This window comes from Melospiza melodia, chromosome Z (assembly GCF_035770615.1).
Source record: "Melospiza melodia melodia isolate bMelMel2 chromosome Z, bMelMel2.pri, whole genome shotgun sequence".
NCBI classification, from domain to species: Eukaryota; Metazoa; Chordata; class Aves; order Passeriformes; family Passerellidae; genus Melospiza; species Melospiza melodia.
The window spans coordinates 25,284,452-25,310,322 of record NC_086226.1 but is presented as its reverse complement, the minus strand read 5'-3'; the positions used below and the strand labels follow the sequence as shown (position 1 = coordinate 25,310,322).

Here is a 25,871-nt window from a genome sequence, read left to right as displayed (position 1 = left end):
AGGTACTTCAAGATTAGAATTTCTTTGCAAACAGAAAGTTTACCTTGGCATCTCCATCTGGTAAGAAGAGATAAGCTCCACTTTTATCTCGGTTACTGGTAGTTCCATACCAAGCAAACTCCACCTTCATTTGATGACTTTTACCCTCTTCCTTGCTGTTTATTTTCTAAAAGGACAGAGATTCATGTTAGGTTTCCATAAAGCAGCACAAAAAAGTAAAATATAGTGTTTTGAAATAAAATACAACATACCTCCAGTAATCCAGACATTCCAGAAAACCATAGTTTCATGTATGCATTTTCTAAGATTATATTATCCACAGAATGCTGCATCTCTTTTATCTTGAAAACTCTGTCTGACTTCTCCTGTCTGCTATTCCTTACATATATGTTATAGTCAGCTAAAACTGCTTCTGACCTCTCATCCTCCAGAAGCTGGTAAACTCCAATCCCAAGAGGTGGCAGATGTGCCACAAAAGACATCTGTTGGGAACAAATAAGTAGTCATTACTAAAAACAGCAGAATATCAACTTTTTATACTGAATTTATGTTCAGAGCAACTACTTTTGCTTGAATAATTATAGGATGGCTGAGTTTTCCCATAGTCCATAAATAAATATTAATGAAGTATTAATAAACAGAAATATCTGCATGACTAATTTGCTTAGCATCAAGATTACCATTATATTAACGCAGTAACAATGTTGAATCTTCTTAAGAATGTTAGTTGTGATATGCAGTACTTTTCATTGTAGATGCATGTGTACTGGATCAAGTGCACACAGACTCTACTTATCACTTGATTTTGAAATTTAAGTTTAAAAATGCATGAACTAAATAACTAAGTATAAAGCAAGTCTCTCATTTTCAGTCTCTTTATTTAGGAGCTATAATCTGCATACAAGAGTAGTATACAAGGTACATCTCCAAAGCAATTTGTTTAGAATTTGAAGTCCAGACAAGTAATTTCACTTCTTCTTCTTCAAACAATAAAAGTACTAATTATTGTGCTGGTTTTGGCTAGGATAAACTTAAATTTCTTCATAGCAGAACTTTTGGTGCTTGGTTTCAGTATTAACCACTTTGATAACACAGAGATAAATATCTCAGCTACAGCTGAGCAGGGCTTATGCAGCATCAGGGCCCTTTCTGCTGCTCCACCAGGGAGGAGGCTGGGGGTGCACAAGGAGCTGGGAGGGGACACAGCAGGACAGCTGACTCCAGCTGACCAGAGGGATATTCCAGACCCATCATGTGACATGATGCTCAGCAATAAAAACTGTGAGAAGAAAAAGCAAGGGGGGATGTTTGAAGTGATGGTGTTTGTCTTCCCAAGTCACTCTGATGGAGCCCTGCTCTGATGGGGATGGCTGACCACCTCCCCAGCCTTGGGACACAGGGAATGAATTCCTTGCTTTGCTTTGCTTGTGTGCACAGCTTCAGCTTTACCCACAAGCTTTCTCACCACTGCCCATCCAATTTTTTTCCTCCACCCCACTGGGTCAGTGAGCGAGGAAGTGTGTGGGGTTGGGTTTCTTAGCAAGGTTTACCCATAATAATTATCCCTTTGGAACACAACTGAGAGACAGTTATTGAATTAGCTTCACAGAAATATTATCATGAACCAAGTTCCTACATCAAAAGGAACCAAAACATAAGCCTGAAAGCAATACGGTGTTACTATTGCAGTCATACACAATTACAATTTTATTAAAAATTTAATTAAATAAATTTCTAATGTGCGATGTGATCATTGAGGACAATCTTCTATAATGATGTACAACTCAAAAATTCTTAGAAGTTTTGTTTCAAACGAAAAACAGGAGGTGGGCTTGAAGATATCTGTCCAGCTTAAGTATTTGGAAGGGAAGAGGACATCTAAATGTAAATGCTTAAGCCATTTAATGTACAAGAAAAGCCATTTCATGTTCCAGCTGGAGTGCTTGAGAACATACAGATGTATGTGACTGTGTGTACAGAATGGCACTTGAAGGAAGAAGCAGCTCCATTGAGAAAGTGAGGGAAAAAGACACACATCCAGTATTTTCCAGTCATGCAGCTGAAACTGATCCTTTAAATGTAGTAAATTATATCACAAAATTTTAACAGCTTATCAGTTTAAGAAACATTAATGCTAAACACATGTATGTTGAATTTTAGGGGGCTTTTGTTGCTGTTTTGGGTTTTATTTGTTGGGGTTTTTTTAATTTAAAATTACTGAATTAATAGTACTGCCTACAGAGAATAGAGTTGCCAATATATGAAGTACACTTTCCATTTTCTTCAACTATGAAGCTACAGCATATATAAAAAAATATATTTTAATGCTTTTTACTTAAAGTAGGGTACCTGATAAGCTTCATGCGATACTGTAGTTGCTCCATCCCAAACAGCACTAATCTGGACATTTACAGGTTTTCCCAAAGGAGACAATAATTTAACTTTGGGTGAATTCACATTGACGGAAACCACTGAAAATCGCTCTTGTTCCGTAGGATTATGTATCAAAAGGTATCTGAAAAAAACATATTTACTTAATTATCTCTTGGCAACCAAGCTTCTTCCTTCAGGTTTAACGTTACCGCACACAAATTTTACATACAGAGGATTAAAACAATGTTAGAACAACAAGTACATACCACAACAAATAAATATACAAAACATAACCAAGAAACAACGGATATTTAAGATCAACTATGTGCAGACCTTTTCTTAATGCTATTATTTGTCCAAAAATTTTTGAAAATTCCTTACAAAAAAATACAACTATTTCCCATTATAATTGCTAAAGAATTGCTATTAACAGTTGCAGGCATAATCAAGATACTTAAGGGCATTTTAAATGTATTTTTCAGGCTGAACTATCAAGCTCTCATCCATAATAGCCTCATTTTAACACAGCTTAGAAAAAATGAGGGAAGAAAACTGGCTCTACATATTCACTAAAGGAGCTAGTTTCTCTCTCCTAAAAGGGAAAGCACAAAGTTATTTAAATTATAATTTAGCATCATTCACTATGGCAACTCTTTGCATATCTTCTTAATAGGTACATATGGAATAACTATTTTTTTCCATAGCGTTCCATTTGAACACAGATTATGCTATTAACCAAAAGAATCAGCCCTGAGCTGAAGATTGACTTTATTAGCCTATATTTATTTTTATTACTATTACAGGTTCATGTATTCTAAGGTATAGAAAAACAAAACTATACTAGAACGTTTTTGTTTCATGCATCTGTAGGACTATCATTGTACTTCTTGTCTTTTCACTGACAAGCTCAAAGAATGCAGTATTCACAGCTGTTCCCTGAAGCTTCCCTCTGTTTGTGTCATCCTTTAGAAGAAGTCTTTTAAAACAGAAACTGCTCTTGCCAAAACTTCTGGCGTCTTCTTAACTATAAACAGCAGAACCAGTACTCAATCTCCAACCTCCTCAACACTCCCCACTGTAAAGCAGTTTACTTCTTCATGAGATCTGATCTTACATCAATACCCACGAGATCCATTGTTTACTTATCAAATTACTCCTTCCATATTTCTTCTAAGTAGATTCTCCTTCTCTGCTCTGTGTTTTCTATGCAGATTCCTCAGGGTTTTGTCCATGGTTTTATTTCTTTTGCTTTCACATCTTAAACCTCAAATTCAACTACCCCTTCACAGACCAAACCTAAAATTTCACCTAAAATTGCCTCCATCCATCCAATCTACAAATCTCATTCAGAATCCTGACCAGGCCACTATTTCCCCCTTATCTTCCTACTGGCTTCTTTTGTTTGCCTGCATCAAACTTGACTAGTAAATTTCCCAGCACTTCACTGCTACCTTATTACCTCACAATCAGTATGAAATGAAAGGTCAACTCCAACTTCTCATTAGTTGAATAAACAAAATCAGAGTCTTTATTAGCTTTTTATATCAAGAACTTTTGGATGACTTGCCACACATCAAATGAGCTTCCCATAAAAAAATATTTTCCTTTTAACTCCTTAAATTCCTGTCCTGAAGTATTGTTTAAATCATGACTTCTAAGTATACCAATGATATTCAACGTGCATTTGTGATCACAACTAAAAATGCTTTTGGATGCTTTCTTTTACCCTGTTTCATGCTGAAGACTCCTAGATTACCAGACAATATAATAGTTAACCATATTCTGGGTTAGCTTTCAGAGTCTTTAAGAACTTGCGCAAGACTCTCTAAGAACCTCCCTGAGACCTGGGTAGGGCAATTTACACTTCTGCTTATATGGAGCTGTCTTCTTTCTCAAGGTTAATATCAATAGGTGTTTTTGCTGGTTTGTTTCGGGTTTTTTTTTAATGACATTAGTGGAATCAAAAAACCTAGCTAAACCAACCCTGCTCTCAGTCTCAACCCATTATAAATTAGGAAGAGAATAGAAATTATATCAAAAATTTTTAAGAACTCCTCATGTAATGTGAAAAAAGAGCGTTAAGAACTCTGTCAGAAACAATACAGGTTGACAGACGATTGAACACGAAAGCTCAAAATAAATCCTCATTCTCATCCATCAACAGAACACCACAGATTTTTTTTTCTTTATTCTTCTTATACAATTGAATTCCTCAATTCCTATGCTTCCAAGTAAAAGGAGACCTTATGCATATAATAATTTTTCAGTAATGCTACACATCCTCATTAAATTTAAATTATTGGCCAAGCAATGAACATATTAGTGCAAAAAATATTTCCAGAAACTTTGTTCACCTTCCCATAGCTACAAACATATTTCACAACCTTAATTAGTTGCATGACAGATTTACCTATAACAAAAGGTAAAAGTAAACATAACCTTCAGTCTTATGAACTGTTGTATTATTATTATATTTCATCAGGCTATTAAAAAAACCCCTGTATTTGTATTAAACAAATCTATTGTTGTATCAAAATATATACATTTTTAAACTTCTTGAATCAATGTATTTTAATTTCATTATGTGTGTGTAGAGTAATAAGACAGAGGAGGCTAGCAGTGACAGGGTAGATTTTCAGCACTTAAAGGAGTTCTGACTAGATACTAATATTTTGTTTTGACATGCTATTTCAGGAGGACTTTGGTATAGTAATTATAGAAAGCAAGACATAATTCTTGTGCATATACAAAAGCACTGACTAATGTAATTAAATTACATTACTTCAGAAGTACTATTCAGCTCCCACCCTTAAACAATATCCCACTATAAAAATTTCAGATTTTATTTGGAAAAAAAGAGCTACACCTCAATTAAGCTGTATCATTGCAAAGACTCTCACAAAGAGTTGAATGTATTAATATGCTGTGGTTGCATTACAGAGAGAAGCAACTTGATAATATTTAAAGTTTTCTATTCCTTATCTTAAGGCAAAAACATCATGAGTATTACTGTCTTTCAAAAAAAGCAAGCAAATATTTCCTTTTCATTATTCAGGTCTTGGGCAACAACACCAATAAAATAATTTAGGTTTACATCCTTCATTCAGTTAAAGAGTGAAGGGTTTTAATGGCTATCAGTAAAAATTAATATGAAAAATTTTATCCGAAATACTTTACTTTAGAGGCACCATTATGTCCAAGAGTCAGCCATAATTTATTTTGTTTATTCAGGAAATCTAAGAATGCTAAAACTATGCTAAAATAAACTGCATTGGTACAAAAACCATGACTAAACCACTCACACAGAGACCATGCATTTCACCTCTGCACTGGGAGCAAGAATTAACTGCTCCCAGCCCATTCAAAAAACAGAAGTTATTGTAGATTTGAGCTCTTAATCCTAAATTGGATTCATCACAAATATTTGAAATTTAAGAAAAGCAAACCCTGACAACTTTTCAGACAGATTTGGAAAGATATACCTTGAATTCTTTTACTCCCATACTTTTATGGGTCTCTGAAATTCCAAACAGGTATCTTTTCCAAACAGGCATGACCACCTTCCCTACATAATCTAATATTAATAACATTAATAAACTCTATTAAATGCATACATACAAGAATATTTTCACCAGATTTTCCTGTAGTACAAGATTTAACTCATTGTGGAACATTTTCAGCAAGAGCTGGAACGCTCCCCTCCCCTCCCACCCCACTGCTTCTTATTTTAAATACTTTCATTTTTAAATTAAGAAAATATGTCAACTGCTGTAGCAATATTTACAGACAAAAATATGAATAAAGATTATTTATTTAGATCTCTAACAACTCTAATCTCTGCCTCCTAAAATAATATTTTTTCCTAAACAGAAGAGCTTCAGTGACCACTTTGAAAGCTTCAGAGCTTTCAAAAGACCACTGTTTTCTGTTTCTCCAATGTGCATAAACATATAGGCATATATGCTGATACATACATTTACTGGTAACACCTGCAATACACCATAATTAGGACTTCCTTTTGAAGTTCATTCATCCTTCCTTCACAAGGGATGCATTCAATTAAGGTGGGAAACCACAACTCGCTACTAGTAAATATCAGAGCATCAAAAGTGATACGGGCTTATTCAAAAACCACCTTTCAAGGCACATGGGATTTACAGTTCAAGACAACATGTTCACTGTTCAGCAGAGTAACTTCATTCAAGTACATCTGGACAACCAATTCCTTGAGGACCTCTAGTTCAGACTGACCAATTTTACTAAAATTTCTACAGCAAACTTTCTGAGATGGATAGGAGCATTTCCCACTATAAACGGTTTTATCAGAGTCAGTTCTTTGGACCCATAAGCACAATTTTAATGCAAAATTACACAAACAAAACCTTCAAAGCTGATTAGTTTCTTTCACTCTATAAAGACCAAGGTAAAAACCAGCTAAGTGGTGAAAAAAAAATGCAACAAGTACACCCAAATCTGAGAAAAGATACGAGCCATGAAGCTAAATTATATACTATATCAGTGATCTTCCAGTGAAGAACAGAAGAGAAGAAACAGATGCATGTGAGTTCTGAAAGGAACAAGAGAGAAGTAATAAAAAGAGTTTTAAAGGCTTTATGCTATAGAGAAAAGGAATTTAAGTAACTACATGTGTCAATAGTTACCAGAAAGGCTGTTGGGTTAGAAACCACTATTCAGCTAGAAACATAACATGAGTTCTTGACTCTTGATGGACTTCAATAGAACTTTAAAACTGTAAACAACACTGAAATTCTCTAAAAAAAAAGTTAATCTCACTGGGTAATAGAATCAAAACTGTCTCACATCTTAAAATTGCAAGAAAAAATTGCTTTGAAAATGGGAGAAGAGTCAGTAGGTAGTAACCTACTGACTCTTTTTAATTACTGAACACTGATGTGTTAAGATAAACTCAGATTTGATATTTAAATTGCATAAAGCACTGCTTGCCATGGTAGATTCCAAAAATACCATTAAAAAAATCAAAACTATGAGACTTCCGATGTATGGTGGAATTTCAACAAAAAGGCCCCCAAAAGTCCAAGAAAATGAGAATCCTAAGAAACTGTAATGAATTGCCATTACACAGATGCATGTCTTAGGGGATGGAGGTACATGGAAGGAAAAGAATCCAGACCATCTATTTGAACCAGACACTTATCTGTTCATTGTGCAAATATGTACAGCCTCCCCTGAAGAAAAGACTACTGTTATTCTTGCATTGAAGCCAAGGAAACATCAAGATACTTTTTTCCACTTTTTTTTAAAAGTACAGAATAAAACCGTAAGTAACTTGAGCACAAAAATTACTCCCCTGTTATTTATAAAGCTCTCTCCTTGCTGTAGGAAAACTGGGAAAAACATGGAATAAAACCTAACATTAACCATTCCCTTTTCTTAAGAAGGCAAACTCTACTGAATACTTTGAATACTTACTCCAACTGGTAGGTAAAAAAAAAAAAAAAATGTCAAGTAGTTACCTAGCTCTTTTCAAAACTCTAATGGTCCCTCATGTAAGGGTCAAAGCCTCCTCAGTCAAGAGTATGAATAACATGACATTTTAAGTACGGGTCTCCTCATCCATTTTGTATGCTTTTCTACTAGGAATTACTAAAGATGACCTATAAAACATAATTATAGAGCCTATAAAATAATTGTTCCGGAAATAAATGCCATATATTCAATCTTTGGGATATTATCTGTTCATAGTGCTCCTCTGGTTATACAGAAATTACACATTTTCCAATATCTCAATCCATGCTCTGTTCTTAATATTCCTTTAGGAAAAAAACTCATCAAAAGCCAACTGTGCAGGCTCATGATTGTGATACTCTCCTTGGCAGCAGATTAATGCTTTTTTTCCTACAGCTCTTCTATCAGTTACTAAATTGAGCTTCAGAAGCTGTGTGTTTCACAGGGCTTCAAGACACTTTTCAGTTCTATTCAAAATTCATTTTGTAAGAAATTTAGGCAACAGAGAAAGTTTTGGAGAAAGTTACTCAAACCCTCATGCATGAAAATCTTCTGACCAATATCCTCCACTTGCTGAAAGTATTTGAGTCTGACTCACAGACCAATTTCAAAGAAAATTTGACTCAGCAGGTATTTTAAACTATCCTTATTTCCCCCTCTGTGAAATTAATATTTATTTCTCAAATGTAAAATATTCTCATGATTTCAACCAAATTATACTTCTTCTACTGCATGTTATTGCAAATACTGAACTTCACGTCTCTGTGCACCTTGAGCTATTATCAGTGACATCTGATCCACAACCTTCTTTCAACAGGGGAAAACTACTTAAAAAAAAAAAGAAACAAAAAGTATCAAAATCAATTCGTAAATTAATTCTGAGATAAAAACTCATAAGCCCCTAAGGAATTACTTAATTTTGGAACAAATATGCATGGATACTTGTCCAATAATATGAAAATAATTTTCTTCCTAGTTCATATTTCAAAAGGAAACAAAATCAGCAATACTCATTAGATACATCAGAGCTTTTTCTGGGTTCTTTTCCAGAAGGGGAAGTACACTTCCAATGTTAAAGCATGCCAACTAATTTACAGAAATCTGATGTTAGGGATTTAGAGATTTAGAAACAGAATTTCTGGGAAATAAGGAGAGAGAGAGGGGTGTAGAGAGGTAAAGGTAAAATGCAGGATTTTCCAGTATGAGGAAATTTCTTGATCCTTTGCATTCCTACAGAGAACTGATCTGTTGCTACCAATCCACACAGTCAGTATGAGTAGTTACTGCCCTGCTCAATACTCCTCACCACATGTGAAATCCACCTATCAATGGTAATAGTAATTTTAAAAAATCACCAAAAAAGACCTCCACAACCCCCACAAACATCATTCTGCAAATATTTAATGCATAAAACAGTTAAAATGGCAGCACTCAGACAGTCTGTCATCAAAAGTGATACAAAAACACTCCAGCTTTTACAACAGATTTGCCAAGTGACAAAATAACTTTTGTCAGAGAAAAAAACCTTTTTGTCCTGACCAGAAAATTCCATTTTTTCTGTACAATATACAATAAATTGCTGTGCTTGTGCACAACAACTTTTAAGCAGAAATATTCTCTCATTAGAGTTACCAGCTCGTATACAAACACCATGCAGCCTTTAAAATCACTTACATGTCTTAAAACAGTCCCTTTTTCTCCTTATTCCACCTGGTCAAACAGAGGTCTATGCACAAAACAGACTGTTCTATAACCTTAGATCATGTTAGGTACTACAAAATACCCCTTTTCACTGTGACTCCCAAGAGTAAACTGAGGAGACAAAGGAAAATCCAGATATTAACAAAATCCCCTGTGGACTAGGAGGTTGCTGTAGCTTGACCTCTTAGATAAAATGAGAAATCAGAAGGGCAAACTTTGAAAAATGCTGCAGTTGCTATTCTTGAAAAAGTCCAAATCTGATTATATTGTTTAGCAGCTCTAGCACCAGTTTTTCTAATACAATATTAAATTTTTTATTATTTTAAACAACATTTTCTCTAATTATGTCTTCCTATTTTCCACTGTATGTACAATGACTGTAACAAACCTGCATGCATTTATAGACTTATCTTCCTTACTATCAGTCTTTACAAACTAAATAGATGATGCTCTTGATGCACTTCAGTATTTTCTTTGACTTAGTGATCCTGCTTTCCTATTAACTCTTCCCAGCTTCTCACCCCATATTTTTGATGAAGTCTTCATCACTCTTGAGTACAGCACACTATTTCAGCTGCATTTTACAAAGAACATTTCCATTTAAATCATACAAGAGCAAACTTGGCTTTGATACCATACAAGCAACTCTCTCAATGCCATCTTCTGTCATACCTAGTGTTCTTCTGCTTCACTAATGTCCATTTGGTCAGTCCACACCTTATTTTTCAATGTGATGTGCAATACTTCCACTTTCCTGCTTCTTTGATTATGAAATATATCTCCACTTTACCAAGACAGTTTTAAATACTAATCCTATATAGAGTGGTAGTTGCCAGTATGACATCAACTTTTATAATCTATTTACATTCTACTCTGTTAGCATGACAGATAGAAAATTACTTGTGACTTTAATATCTTGCCTAAAGAAGTCCTTACTTGTTTTTCGGCCTTACTTTGCACAAAAAAATTCCACCCTACTTAGATTGATTTAATTTGGATTTAGATTTGATTTAGATTTTTCAGACTGGATTTAATTTGAATAATATGTGATATCCAACATTTACCAATGAACATTTATCAATGAACATTTAGAAAACAGCTGGGCAATCAACAAGTCTGTCTATTAACTGAGTGAAGGTAGCACAAAGTTAAGGTCAAAGCAACATACGAAACTACAGTGAATAGTGCTTAATCAACACACCTAATAATATTAAAATAATTTCCATAGTTTCTAGAGATTAAATATACCTCCTCTGAGACACAGTAGATACTGAAACCATTTGTATGCATAACTATACAATCTTAGACATTTAATTAAATTGAAAAGTCTTTTGTTTATGATTAGGACCTAGGCTCTCAGATACAGTGTCAGATGTAAACACAAAATCTGGAGCAGAAGGAATATGGGTGGTTTATTAAAAATCAAGTTAAACAAACAGCTTTCTATTAAGCCAGAGAAAAGCAGGTTCTTCCCCAAAAGAAGATTTCAATATCTTCCCCCAAGGGTCTTTTAATTGACTGGATAAAGTCAAAGGAGATTTATCCGTTTACCTAACAATATTAAATAAATGCTACTACGTTCCTCTATATCACATTCAGATAAGCATCTCATAAATTCATCAATACTATCACAAATGTAACAAGAAAAGAAAATCACTTTACATCAAAGCAGCAAATTATAATCCATTGAATCTGTTCATTCTAGAGTAAAATATTGATCTTGAATATATATATAATAAAATGTTATAATATATGAAGAAATAGTGGGATTTTTCCCTCTTCTTAAATAAGACATCTTTTGAAGTTTATGAATAATAACCTTCATAAGAGCTAATAGAATGGTAATCTTAACCTCAAATTACCAGCAAACAACATAAATTTGTGTTACTTTTGTAAGGTGGAAACAGAACCTATTATCCAGGGATCAGCTTTTCTTTATATTATTAAACTGATGACATCAGGAAATGAGGAGCTACTTCAAATAAATAACTAAATTCACAAGAATCTACTTCAGTAGAGCTGCAACTAACACAATACAATGCCATAATTATAACAGCATTTGAAAAGAAAAATATAGTTTAGAAATAGAGCTACGCTAAAATTACATATTATTTCCAAAAGTAGTAATGTCTGACAGTTCTGGTTAACATACAAATAAAAAAACCCCAGTGATTCTGTGCTTATAAAAAAATAATCTTAGCTTGACATTTCAGAATCACTGTAGGAATACCCTTCCTAATGACAACCCCAAATCTGAACTTCAGACTCATTAATAAAGCTGAGACAACATGCATTCCTATGAATTCTCTCCTTTATAACTCTACAGAGAAATCTTTATAATATCCATTGCTCATGTAAAAGGCGCAGCATTAGGCAGACAATAGGCACACAATCCATCCCTCCACTCTCACAGGAAACAGGACCTTTGCATGGCTTTCTCAAGAACAAACCATGGAACAACCTCAAGAAAACAGCATTTACAAAAAACACAGACAACAGCACAGCAAGAACTATATATTTCGAGAACACGAAAAAAATCAACATCAACCTAAGACAAGACTTTTAAATGTTATGTATCTACTACATATGCCAGATACACATACTTCCTATGATTTAGATGGATTGTAGTGGCACATATATCCTAATCTGGAGCACATAACTACTCTCCAATTAAGGATAAAAGGATTAAGTCCAAAGGCACTATTTTAAATTTTTCTTTTACCACAAAGTTGTGAGATGTTCTGAGGTCCAAGATGGGCTTGAAGCCCCCTGACTTTTTCAGGATCAGGAAGTACCTTCACTAAAATCCTTTCCTTGTTCCTCTTGTAGTGCAGGCTTTATAAATCTGCATTTAGAAGGGAAAAAAAATCTGGTTCAGAAGAGCAGAAAGACTTTTAAGTATTCCATATCACTTCAGTCTGTGCCTTGAGAGCCTTGGACTAACTACAATATTGCCTCAAGGTAACTCCAGTAAAAAGGCTGAAGGGGCCAGTGCCTGGAAAAAAAAGAAATAATACACAAATGTACTAATATACTGAAAATATGTATATGGTATTTCCAAAGCTTCTTCAACAAGTACATGCATAGGATGCAGATCTTTCAGCTGTATTCAACCATTCACTACCATGCTCCTTCATAATGATCACTTTCTGTGCTTTGAAAACAAGCTCAGGCTTTTCCTTCCCATAGAGTATGTTTAGTTCACCTCTTTCTTCTGCATTTCACAATATTTCCACTGCAGTGCTCTCAGAGGAAACCAGAAATTTATTGTAAGACCTAACTGTCATATTTTATTTAAATCTTGTAATTTTTTATAGCTACTGAAGCATCAAACACCTTCACTGCCTGATTGTACTGGTACTGCAAACCCCCACAAAAGATGCTGATATTCCATGTATTGAAATGAAAGGACTAAATTTGCAACTTAGAAAAACAGCGAAGATCCTATGAATCCTACAAATTAAGAACTTATTTACTGGTTTAATTTTGCAGTGGCAATTTCAAAGACAGTCAGTAGACAAAAACATTTAGAACAGACTGTCATTGGTTCATCCACAGTAAGACCAAAAACTGAAAAAAAGTTTGATGTATAAGAATTTTTATACACTAAAAATTAATCTTTAAAAGTTTGAGATGTAACAACTTTTAGAATAACTTGAATTCAGAAGCATAGCATTCAAAAAATAAGTTTTAAAAAATAAAAATTATTTCCACAAAAAGCTTTGAAGTACAATTAATTGCCAATCAAAGTTGCTTTTTTCTTCTTCATAATGAAAACTTATCATACCTCAAAAAATGTACCACCATGCAATTTTAAAGCCCTCAAACAAAACCAGGCATTCATGTTGTTTTGTTTTTAGACTTCACAGATAACTTTTAATGAGATGTCAATTACCAGTGCCTGGAGTCAGTTCTAAGATAAGCCTGTATGAATTACATTTTTTAACTTTTTTTAACACAAAAAGTAGAAAACTCACACAGAAAATCCAGAAATCTCTGAAAAACTATTATGACCTTACAAAAAGAGTGAGAATAAAGGATCAAGGTGCTGTGAAACTCTTCCATACCCCTCACTTCCTGTCCCATTAGACATTGTCAATGGAGAGTTTGCTGGTTTGGTCATAAAGATATTTGCACAGCTAAGTTCCACCTAAAAAACAGAATGAACGAATGTATCATGCTTTTTTGTTCAATTTGAATGAGCACCACTTTTAACGGAGTGATTTTTACTGAAACAGTTATTTCAAGTTCACATTTAGCAACATTTCAAGATTCAGACGTGTGAGTTATCCTGAGTCAGCCAAGCATTTCATTGCCTCTGCAACAGCTCTTCCATCATGAAAACCAAGGAGAATGCTTTTTAAATATCCAATCAATTTAGTCAAAATGACCTTGAGTTTACTACAAACAAAACATGTTCCTGGCGGTTACAGCTCACCTGAAATCTAGTAAATTGATCAGGCAGCTGAACACTGAGATTAATACTTTAAAGTAATTTTCAAAAAACCATTAGGCCGCATCCAACTTAAGCAGCTGGGGTATTGGAAATTAAATGCAGGCTCTTCATATATCACCTCTAAAGTGTTTTCTAATTTTTCACGTACTTGCACTACTGTGCGCTTAATAGAAGGTCTTAATTATGCATTGTTTCTTAATAGAAGCAGCGAGTATTAAGGCTTGACTGAATGAGTATTCATCCTGCCCACCTCCCTGAAAGATACTAATACAGAGGTTTCACTTAAACACACAAGATTGTGCATTTTGTGATCACTAGTTCATCCAATTAAAACTTAGAAGTATTGTTTTGGTTAGTGTTTGTTTGTTTGCTTGTTTTTTCAAGATCTGTTTTCTTCTCTGGGAAACAGGTGTGCACATTAACAATGCATGAATTGCTACAAATATGTATGAACACAACTTAAATGTTACTGCATTCTTTTCTGTTTTCTTTAAATTTGTTTTTTTTTCTTCATTGAGCTTCGAAAATACCTTTTCTTCCACTGTCCTTTTTTTCCCCAGCTGTTTTGGAGTATAACTAGGAATATATGCCTCTGAAATCATGCAAGCAATAAAAGGAATTTAAGATGTTTATTATTAAAATGTCAAATGCTGCTGGAGAGTCCTTCTAAAGGCAAGGGGAAAGGAAACAAAAAAATCACCACCAAAGCAAAAGTTGCCAAATGAAGAATATTACCCTGATCCAGTCACATTCTAAGCTCACAAAGACACAGTTATGGCATGCGACTAACAAAGTTTCCTTCTCAAATTATTCTTGCTGTAGTCATCCAACCAAACACAGTACCATACCCATTGCTCTGTCAAAAATTTTTTACTTTGGTACATTATTCTCTATTGCATATTAAAGTCAGCAATATAGCTTTAATTTCTGCATTAAAATGCTGTATTGAGAAAGCAGTGAATACCCTGCCAAGTGAATTTTTGAAAATATTATCAAGTTGAAAAATTATAGAGGTAAATTGGGATTTTCTTTCTGAAAAAAATACCACGCATTTTGGACCTAATGGTATAAACAAAACTCATTCCAAAACTTTATTAAATACAACTTTATGCCAAAACCTGATCATGGATAACAAAGTCAGGATAATAGCCAAGATTATTTTGTAGCCTCTATTTGAAAAAAAGGAAATATTCTTTTATAACGTGGATATCACTAAACTGCTTTGACAGATTTTTGAAGAAATAATTTATATCCTCCCATAATTAATCCTCTGGGCAACCTAAATATTTCAGCTAATGGAAACAGCTAGCTAAGCTATCTTATAGTCTGCTAAGCTATAAAACTGGCCTGATAAGAAGGTTACCATATCATATTGTTCCTCTAAGATCAGTTGACAAAAGTAATTTGTGGGAAAATTACAAGAATAGCTGGTAGAGCACAAAAAAATCCTAAATAGATGATTTTTTTTTTTTTTTTTTTTAGTTTTTCACTACCATAGTATCTTCAGTTCAGATAGGATAGAGTGCAGTGGAACTCAGTATTGAAACTGCTCAGGCAGGTATGTGAAGGTTCAAGAGTTAAAACTAGAAGGGGGAAGAAGAGAAAACCTAATTGCCATTGTTAGGCCTTTTCACTATGATTCACCATATTGAGCCAAACAAGACCACTACAAGATGCAAGCTGGTGCTGACACCCAATCCAGTCATTTGGTCGTGTAGCATGCTCCCCTGCAATGCTATGTCCAGAAAACAGCACAGACAGGAATAGCTGGAAAACCCCTCCCCTCACAGTCAGCGTGCCCTTGATCTGCTGCTGACAGCCTAAACAACAGGAGCTCCAAACACACCCCCCACACACCAAGTCCAATGAGGGCAAACCTTTTGCCTTTCAGAAACTATGAGCTCTGGTAGACTGTTCCTGAAAACCTATTATTATAAATAGCTGGGCAGTAAGAGAGTATGAGCCAGCATCCAGTTTAGCAGCACGCTCAATGGGCTTTGTCTCCAAGACATGCAGTAATTTTAAACTTCAGAGCAAGACAGAAGTAGTTCCATATCTAGTTGGATATTTTCTTGTGAAAGCTCCATTTTTCAGCTAAACAAAATATTTTTTAAAAAATCATGTATATTAATTTATCAGTTAAAATGGATTTAGTGTCATTAAAGACTCCATAATTTCAGTATTCAAAAGCCTGATCATTAGCCCACTTAGTCATGCTGAGGTCATGAAGTCAAAGACCGAAAATATCCTGTACACCTATTTCATCAAAATTAACACATTACTTTAAAAATACATTTCTGGATTCATTAGGATATCACAACAGCACTACAGAGAAAAGATGCACAGGTGTGGGCAGAAACAATACCAAAGAGGTTACAGGTGGCACCTGCTTAGAAGCAGTTTGAAATATAATTCTCAACTACACAACAATATGGAGATACTTCACACTGGAACATTAACAACTGAATGAGAGATTTCTTCCTGCTTTCTTTTTCTTCCATGTAATCGAGTTGTCCTTGGTCTCCTGTACAGCCTGTCAGATCAGTTTTCACTACCAACTACAACTTCCATGAGCAGTGAAGAGAACACTTAACTAAAAAATACACAAAAGGAAGGATGGATGAAACAGGCAAAAAGCACACTACCAACTATGGTCCTGTAGAAAGCTGGTTATATTTTAATCAGTAAAATAAGGAAAAAAAAACTCTGAAATTTGAAAAGCCATTATGAGTTTCCCATCAGCAGTGTCCCTCTAAAAGCACAGGTGATATGACCCACACTTATGTAAGAATAACCAAGATAGAATATAATTTTTTTTTAAATTCTGACACAGAAATGCAAAAATATGAAAAGCTAAATAGCCAATCAAAGAAAAGCTAAATAGCCAATCAAAATCAAACACCTTGCCAGTTACACTGATTTAATTTCTATGCCACATAATGACATATTAGAACACACTAGCAGAAAGAAATCCAGAGATTCAATTACACATAGAGGAATAATAAAGAAGATTAAGAACAGAAGATAAGCAAATAACAAAGTTTTGGTGAAAATTAGTTTCTAAAGTCTGCTGATGCTCCAAAATTTTAAATGGAAAAAAACCAGTTTCCTTTTTAAAAGCTTTAAAGTTTGAAGTTCAAGCATAGTAATTCTTAATAATAGATTTATTGAGTTGAGTTTAAGCTTCTACTGAAAATAACATTTCTCATGAAATGCTACAAGAAAATTCAGATGCAATCATAATAATCATATATTAGATTTAACCAGTAGTTACAGTGACATTTTAAATACCACTTTTCCAAATGGTAATAAATTTAGTGGAGATTCAGACTACAACCAGAGATAAAGTTAGAAGCCTAAAGAAACTAAGCTAATTTTAATAAGCAAAAACAGCTTAACAAAGAGATATTCAAAAGAAAATTTTAACAACAAATGAAACATGAAGTACTGTACACTTAAGTAAAACATTTACGTGAAACACTTTCAAAGTTTTCTAAAAAGGATATAAAAAAACCCCAGGATTTAGTCAGTAATATCAATATTTCCTTATAATATTTTTTTGCCCTTTCTGTCTCCTTTTTCCCCTCTTCAATCTTTTTCCCATATTTCTGACTGCAGACTTTGGGACATATATCATACCTTATATGACTGTATGGTATCTTCACAGTACCAGATAACAAAGTTAGCAATTTTTTACTAGTACTATTTTCTTAGTAAGCTAAGACCAGTTTAGAGACTACCAGCAGTAGCCAGAATAATATTATTGGTAATGTCATGTATATCTATTTAATTTACAAGTCAGAAGGAGGAAAAAAAAGAGCAAATATCTGAAATTAATTAAGATCAAAAAGGGGAAAACTTACTTAGCATATTATGCAGAGACAAAAGTGGAACACTGTATGCAAACAAAAGGTGTATTAGGGGATGAAAAGGGCACAGGGAAAATTTCAACAGCTAACCTAGGTAAGCAGAGCAAAGGCAACAAATCTACCTCAAACAGCAAAGAAAATCTACATCATAAGTTGCTTCCAACCCAGTGCTTATATACTACATATACAATCCTCTTCCAGTGAAGAAACCTGAGGAAATAATTTTGAAAAGCTAAAACATTATTGTTAAATAAATAAGCACCTGAGTTCTTGGTCATTTTGGACAACTTTAAGATAATCTATTAGCATCTCTATAGCACTCCAATAAGAGAAGTCCTATTTTAAAAGCATTCTTTAGAGAAAAGCATACACTAGACACATTGTGTATATTTAGTGCTGGAAGACTGAAGACAGCTTCTCCCGAAAGGTCACAAGAACTAAACCTTACTCACTTTTTTTAACGATTCTAACTATATATATATACACTTCAGCAGTTAGTCGGCTGAATAGTTGGACATCTGCATCAATTAAGCAAGTAAGTGTTATTAGTTTGCCACTAGAACTAGAGAAAGCAGATACTAACATCAGGAAAAACAGCATTCACTGCTTTTTAAATGAATCTTAAATCTTCTGTTCTGTAAGCAAAAACCTTGCATTATTTGATTTACACAGACAGCAGTTTTCATATCCAGACATCTTATTCACTTTATTTGGATCAGCCACTTTAAATGAATGTGTACATTATTTCAGGTGGGATACTGAGTGTTCATGGACATAGCAGGATGCCAATTTCAGCAGAATACCCTACAATTGCATATAAAAAAAAAGTAACTCCTCTTAATAGAACAGTAAGTTGGAGTTAAGAAAAAACAGAATCCTAGTTTATCTTCCACTTGGTTTTTAAAATCAATTCAGAATTTATAAACTGTGATTTTTAGGCCTTATAAAATTTTAACATTTTGCTCACAGAGTTAACTGAGGCACCTGTAATTCTGCCTATTTAGAATCTTCTATTGCTTCTCTCAAGGACAATCTATTTAGTATTACAATGCTGTAAAAGCACACAGAAACAGAACACTTACTTCAGCTGTGGTATGTGAGAAATGCCTGTAGTTTTAACATGCTGTGTCCTCTTTCAGTGAGACATAATAATATTAGCATAATTTCCCAGAGTAACTTATTAATTAATTTTTTTTTGTTCTATTTTGGGCAACATTTGGAAAAAAAAGGGAAATGGCATAAAAAACTACTTACTAGGTAGTGAAAACATATATTGCTAAAAGAATCGCATACACTGAGTAATATATAAATTATTTACCTTGGTTGCAATGTCAGCTTTATAACTGTCTTGCGTGGCAAAGAATCTTGAGAAGCCTGAACATCATCCTACAAGAGAACATCTTTGAATTCGCTTTTGAATACACTTCAGTAAGTAATATATGAGCGTTGCCTATTATATGCATTTTGTGGAGTACAAAACCACAGAAATAAAATCTTATTTTAGCCTGTTACTGAGGACGACAAACAACAAAATCTAATAAACCAAGTACTTCACACTGACAAAAGTAAGACACTTACTTTGACCAAATCACTGGGAAATATTTGTTTTCATTAAAGATTTTATTAGATTCCATTATTAAATTATTACACCTGTGTTTTCATTTTTACATACAAGCCTTCATAATCACAGACTTCCTTCAAATTTTGCAAATACTTATCACATATTTTTATTAAATTTCTGCTACTATAAATTTACTCTGAAACAATATGCTCCTGGGCACTTACCACAAGCAATCACTGTATAGTCTTCTGCAAGCTCTCATTGTTACCTTATATTGTACAAAAAGAAAAGTTTCAAAAAACATAATTTGGGGTGTGGTGTGGCACAGGGCTCACTTCCACTGAGGAAAGGCAGAGACATTGCTGTCATCGTTTCATAGCCTAAGAGACCAGCCTGCTGATTCACAGTGCATTCCAGTCAGTTCTTACAATGGTGACCACTACAGACTTTGAAATTGAAGTGCAGAGTTCTCAGTTCCTCAAAACATCCTTAAAATCATGTTTTTCAAGTCTAGCAATTGTCACTTACATTTACATTTTCCTTCTGCACTGAAAGAACTAATGTACAGGAATTGTGTAATGGTTGCAGTTTTTTTTTTTTAGATTTCCAATCTCATCCATGATCCAACCAAAGCTGGGTCATTCTGGGATCTTAAAGGGTCTTCTCATTATCAGTGTATTGCCTTCCAAATGATTTTTTGTTTGCATACTAGTGTAGAGTTTGTAAAACTTAACATAAGAAGTACAAAGTATTAATAGAGAAAACCATGATGATTTTGTGTGGAACTAATAATTAAAAAGAGTAGAAAAAGTGCAAGTGGTATCATTCTAGAGTACTTCAATAGTGTCTTATTCCCAACCTCCTTTTTTCTGCCTCCAAGAAATTTTCCCTGGTTGTCCCTGCTACCTACTGGAATGCTGCTGCTGTGATTTTGTGCTCTGTTCCTCTAAGTGTTTTTGACTTCTTCTCCCCTCAAAAACAACAGCCACTTTCAGTCTTACAGTCTTCATCATGTGTCTTTCTCAATTCTCTTGACATCCACTTTGAATGCCCATCTCTGAGCAATTCCTGATGTCAGCTTCCATCAGCCCCCAAAATACCACTCCAAAATGAATGTATTTGAACTTCCAACTTGAACTCAAGGTTTGCAGAGGTGTTCTGTAAGTTACCCTTAAGTTCTCCTGTTAGCAGTCTACAAATAGCACATTGAAAAGTTTTTTTTGCTATTTCCAATGCATAGCGGAGATACTAGATTAATGATACACTGCAGATGTGGTGTGGTGAACAGATAAATCTTAATCTGCTTTTGTAATCACCTTTTTGCTTTATATAGACACAATAAATTCATTGCCATAATAACTTACTCTTTAATTTCTGCTTTCACAGTGGTAATAATAGCTTATTGAATTAGTATGCTCCTAGGCAATATACAGCTGAAACAGTAATTAGTACTTCTACAATGCAGTGGTGGTATTAATCCAGACTGATGAAGAACAGGAACAACAAACGTTTAGTAAAATGTAACACCACAACATCTTCCAATATAATTTAGAGCAGGAATAAAACCTTCATGCCATGAATGCCTTCAAAATATTCCTATTTTATGAAAGTGCACATTCATTTTCCAAAGAGGAGAAAAATTAATATATTTGTGACTCACAAGCATGTAGCCTACACATGCAGCATATATTTATACATATATATTTGTATAAAAGTAATAAAAAGTATAAAGAACTATTTTAACAAAAAAATTTTATGTATACATGTGACTGGAAGAATAGTTCAAGATATGACACACCTGGCACAACTAAACCAGTAGAATGTATGTCATGTTCATTATGTCAGAAGTGTGAGATAATCATATCAGAAAGACTGTCTTAACCCTGCTGTGCTTATGCACAAAGAACTTAAAGCATCTCATTTTGTCTATCTTCAGGGTAAATGCAGTAAGTAGACTTCCTAAAAATCATAGCTGTCACAGAAAAGCACTTTTGTTCAGAAAGTGAAGAAACTAAGAATTCTGAAAGGAAGCAATATTAGCAAGTGTGTTTCTTCAAGGGGTTCTTTACTGTAAAATAGGTCTCAAAATGATACATGAGGATCCATTGCTGACTTATCGCCCATTTCATCAAACATTCCTCTTTCAAATAATTTCAGCAAAGTAAAAAGAGCACAAGGTTTTGTCTTGACCTAATCTTGCAAACTAAGGTTACACTTCTGTTAGGGATGGGAATTTTCTTCTTCCCATATTTATTAAGTTCCTCTGTGAAGCGAAGTCAAAATACAGGACTACTTACTGTACTATATTTGCTCATGTATATCCCCTAACTCACCAACACATTTATGCCCACAAGAAAATTAGAACATCTGCTTTTACTATCTAACTCAAAAAGGGCAACAAAACAAGTTCCTTTCCTTTAGCCGTGTGGGCATTTTTTCAGCATCAACTGCTGACATGTTCATTTTTTAATTTCCAATATCTTCAGTTATTGCAAATAGCAATAAGTAGCACATTTCTGAGAAGGCATTAGGTGCAAATTTAGTTCTGACATTTCCCAGGGTTACTCAAGCTGAATTCAAAGACATAGTTCACATTTCATTTTGGGAAAAAATCAAGGAAGAGAGCTCACCATCTTCAGGAGTGGAGTTGCTGTGTCATAGTTATAATCACTTTTGTCTTTTAGGATAAGAATATGAACAGAGTCAATTATTACTTTCTTCAAATTCATTATTGAATGGAAAAGCCTGTTAAAACATTTAAAATCTTAGTTAGTTTTCAACTGGTTTTATTCAATGTTGTAACACTGAAATTTAAAAACATTAAAGAACTCAAAAATATGAACTGCAGAAAAATAAATAAGAATGTTAGCATCAACATAGCATGAAAATAAGAATAGCAGCAATGGGTAACCAGCCTGAAAAATGCAAAAATATTCTGAATTATATTCTTGTCTTGCATACTGAAAGTGATGTACATCTCCTCCTGTACGCTGTGCTACCAAAGGTGTATTCTCAAAATACCAAGTATTTTTTCAAAATGCTAATCTTAGGAAAGTTTGCAGTTTGTATATTTGATTTTCAGTTTCTATAGTGGAGACAAGCCCAAAACATTTGTCAGAATTTCAAGACTGTGTTTACACAGGATTAAGAGAACAATCAGAAACACAAAAAATATAAGCTTAAACTACATAAACTACCAGGATGTCCACAAATTTCTGAAGACAGAGAGCTGGATAATTTTATTTGTAAAGTGAAAAAAGCCTTTATTTCACTCTCTCATAACTAAGTGCATTGTGAATACTTATGATATAGTAGATTCAATGTATGGAATTTAAAAATACTTGTCATGAAATAGTTTTAAACAAGAGTATTTTAGATGCATTTAAAACAATTACTTATTTAATGAACATGCTCTATCATCTGCCTACCGTCATCACCTCAATTAATTAAATTTACTAGTTCTTAACATTCCAATATGAAGCAATTTTTTGAACAAACCCATAATTAAAGCACGTGCATACACAGACATACATATCTCATGCAAAGTTCTCAAAAAAATTCTATTAAGACTCTAGCAGAATAATTTTGCAATACTTAGAAATACCGCCCAGATGAGACAATAAACAGACAAGTTAAGTAGAAGACTTTCAACACAAAAAAGATTTCCCACTTTTAAGATAGGCACACTACAGAGGGTGTGGGATTTTCCGAAGAATAATGCTTAAATTAGCATATCTTTGATTATTGCTTATGACAGAGAAATACAAAAACTTCTCTTACTTACTGCTGAAAAATTCTGTTATTAATGAAATCTCAGTAATGTGTCTACCTTTTGAAATATCAAAATTTTGTTTGGACATCAGATTCTTATTCAGAGGGTTCAAAAACATTGCGTAAATGAAGAGCATGGGTAATCAAATCTACTTCTCATGTAGAGCACCTCCACACTTTCAGTGGAGTACGTTGCTGTATCAAATCTGTATGTCTGAAATAAACACTTTGATTTTAAAATTGCAAAAGGAGATTAAGATTTAAGTTTATGTATATATAATAAATTACCTGGTGCCATAATCCACAACTACCCAATCTTTGGCTGTTCCTGTAATAGCATCATGATGCTGGAAGAGTCCAAGGTTCCTCCTAGCCTCTGTCAGCAATTTATAGTTATCCACAGAAGGAAATACACTCATCTTCTCAGATTTACTGGACTGTACTAACGCCAAGGAATAGAGAATTTCAGCTGCCCTGAAATTGCAGAGAATAATCAAGTATTTTTACAGGGTTAAAATGTAAAAAGCAATACATGCTTGATCTGAAGAATAAATGGTAAATAGTTCCATAAGCTCTATAAACCTTGTTCTTGCACATTTTAGCATATCTTCATACTGCAGCTTCCTACCAGACTTCTGTGGTGGAAAACAGACCTTTAAAATGAAAATATGACTGTGCAAACTAAAATATACAGTCATAAATGTGTGAGAGGTATATGGAATTGATCCTAAAACCTCACAGCATGGATAGAGTGCCTTACAAGAACCATATTATTTCCATTTCAAAAAACAACTTATTAATCAAATAAATTTGTTTTAAATAAATATCCTAATCTGTATACTACTGAATATCTATTCTGCCATTTGCACTTAAAGCAGACTAAATTCTTCTAAAGACTTAACCATCTCATGCAACTGCTTACTACATAGTCACCTGGAGAGAACATTGGATTCCAAAATTACAGAGCCTTTCTCTTCTATTTCTGCTGCAAAAACCTAGCACTAAAATATTACTAGATTTTCACTTGCTTTATGAGAATCTAAATTTATTTTACAAAAAATATCCCCATAATTTCCAGTTATTATGAATATTTAAATGACAAAATTACCTGCATAAATTCTGCGAAAACATCTGTTAACTTTTTTCCTATCTTCTCCTAAAATGTTATAGTTCTCTTTTTGCAAGGCCGAAAAGTGTCAGACTATTTTTCAAAATTTATTAGAGGTTAATGAACATTTCTCGAGTACTTGAAGCAACAAAGATGATGCAGGTTAATGATATAAAAAGCAAAGAAATCACAACAACATATTTTTCTTGTAATGTTAACTTCTAGGCCTGCAATTAATAAATTAAAAAGAAAAGGAAAATAAGTTAGCTCTTTTATTTACAGAAGTTGTCAGTGAGGGCATGTGTTGAATTTTAAACTACAGAAAACAAAAAAAATTAACAAAAACCACTTGGTTTTCAGACTATGTATGGTATTAATTGTTAACATGAAAAATTCCTTTAGATTTCATTTTCTCTTGATTTTATACAACACATAGGTAAGTGTTATATAAACTGTTGTTTATATAACTACCATGTACCCAAGTAAACTGAAAGGTGCGCTACTCATATAACAGCCTAAACTATTCTCATATTGTCAATATTTCATGAACAGGTGAAGATTTTGCTCTTACCGGTTAGCTAATCGCTCATAAACTACACACAAAATCAAGATGTTAGGAAGTTTTAAGTCCTATATTTAATTACCAGTGCTAGATTAACCTTAATCACTGTAATTTAAATGTTGCTAAATGCAAATTCCTACTTCTACAAATCCCTCTTACTTTGTCCTCTTGCAGCTTAACTTGAAAGAAAAATGAAAATATTTTAGTTGAAAAAAAGTCATCAGATGCTCATCCATCTAGTGGATGAATAAGCCCTGTCCTAAAGCATTTTACCTTTTTTTAAAAAATCAAGTTAGCCACTAAACACTGACCTAACTTTGCTATAAAGAAGAGAACACAACAAATTTTAGTCCTCAAAATAAGGTTAGATTTTCTTCCCCACAAATAATTTTAATTTAATTTTCTTTTTTATTAATAAGGACATCTCTCAGATGCAGAATTTTCCTTTCATATCTCAATATTTTTCTAAACACTAAAAAGGTTCAATGGTCAATGATGAAAGACACTCAAAAATACAACACTGTATTAGAGAACACTTCAGCTTATAGTTAAGCATCTAATCCCTTTCCATATAACCGGTATAAAGCCTTGGTTTTCTCACATCTGTTTCAAAATACTGCAGATGACCTAATACAGTTTTCAGAAATTTTCCACTTCATTTTAATTTGTTGCATCTGTCCCCGATAGAACACTGCAAATAGACCAAAATTTGCTTCACTTATTTGTCAAAGCCTACACTAACTTCCCTTACCTAGGTCCAGTTTAAATTTAACCTACACAAATAATATTTCCAAGAGAGTTTGAACTCTCAAGATGTAGAGTTTTCTATCCATCTGTATAATTAGAAGTATCACTTTAGTATTCACCTACTAAATTAGTTCAATTTTCTTTTTGCAGATTTATGTAATTTTTCCCTGTTTACATTAGTAACTAATAAAACAAAAAAATGTGTCCCTAACTTGTCTCAAACTATGCTGCTGTTC

At 33.7% G+C, this 25,871-nt stretch overlaps 1 protein-coding gene across 1 annotated transcript in view; it reads right to left on the bottom strand.

Annotated features, from left to right (window-relative positions):
• MAN2A1 (mannosidase alpha class 2A member 1) overlaps window positions 1-25,871 on the bottom strand; it is a 107,207-nt gene that overhangs the window by 35,428 nt on the left and 45,908 nt on the right. Inside the window, exons 10-15 of the mRNA XM_063181356.1 lie at window positions 23,507-23,692; window positions 22,078-22,192; window positions 19,205-19,272; window positions 2,350-2,515; window positions 252-482; window positions 44-166 (exon numbers count right to left, since the gene is read on the bottom strand). Coding sequence (XP_063037426.1) covers window positions 44-166; window positions 252-482; window positions 2,350-2,515; window positions 19,205-19,272; window positions 22,078-22,192; window positions 23,507-23,692 — 889 coding nt within the window. The remainder of the gene's footprint in view (window positions 1-43; window positions 167-251; window positions 483-2,349; window positions 2,516-19,204; window positions 19,273-22,077; window positions 22,193-23,506; window positions 23,693-25,871) is intronic.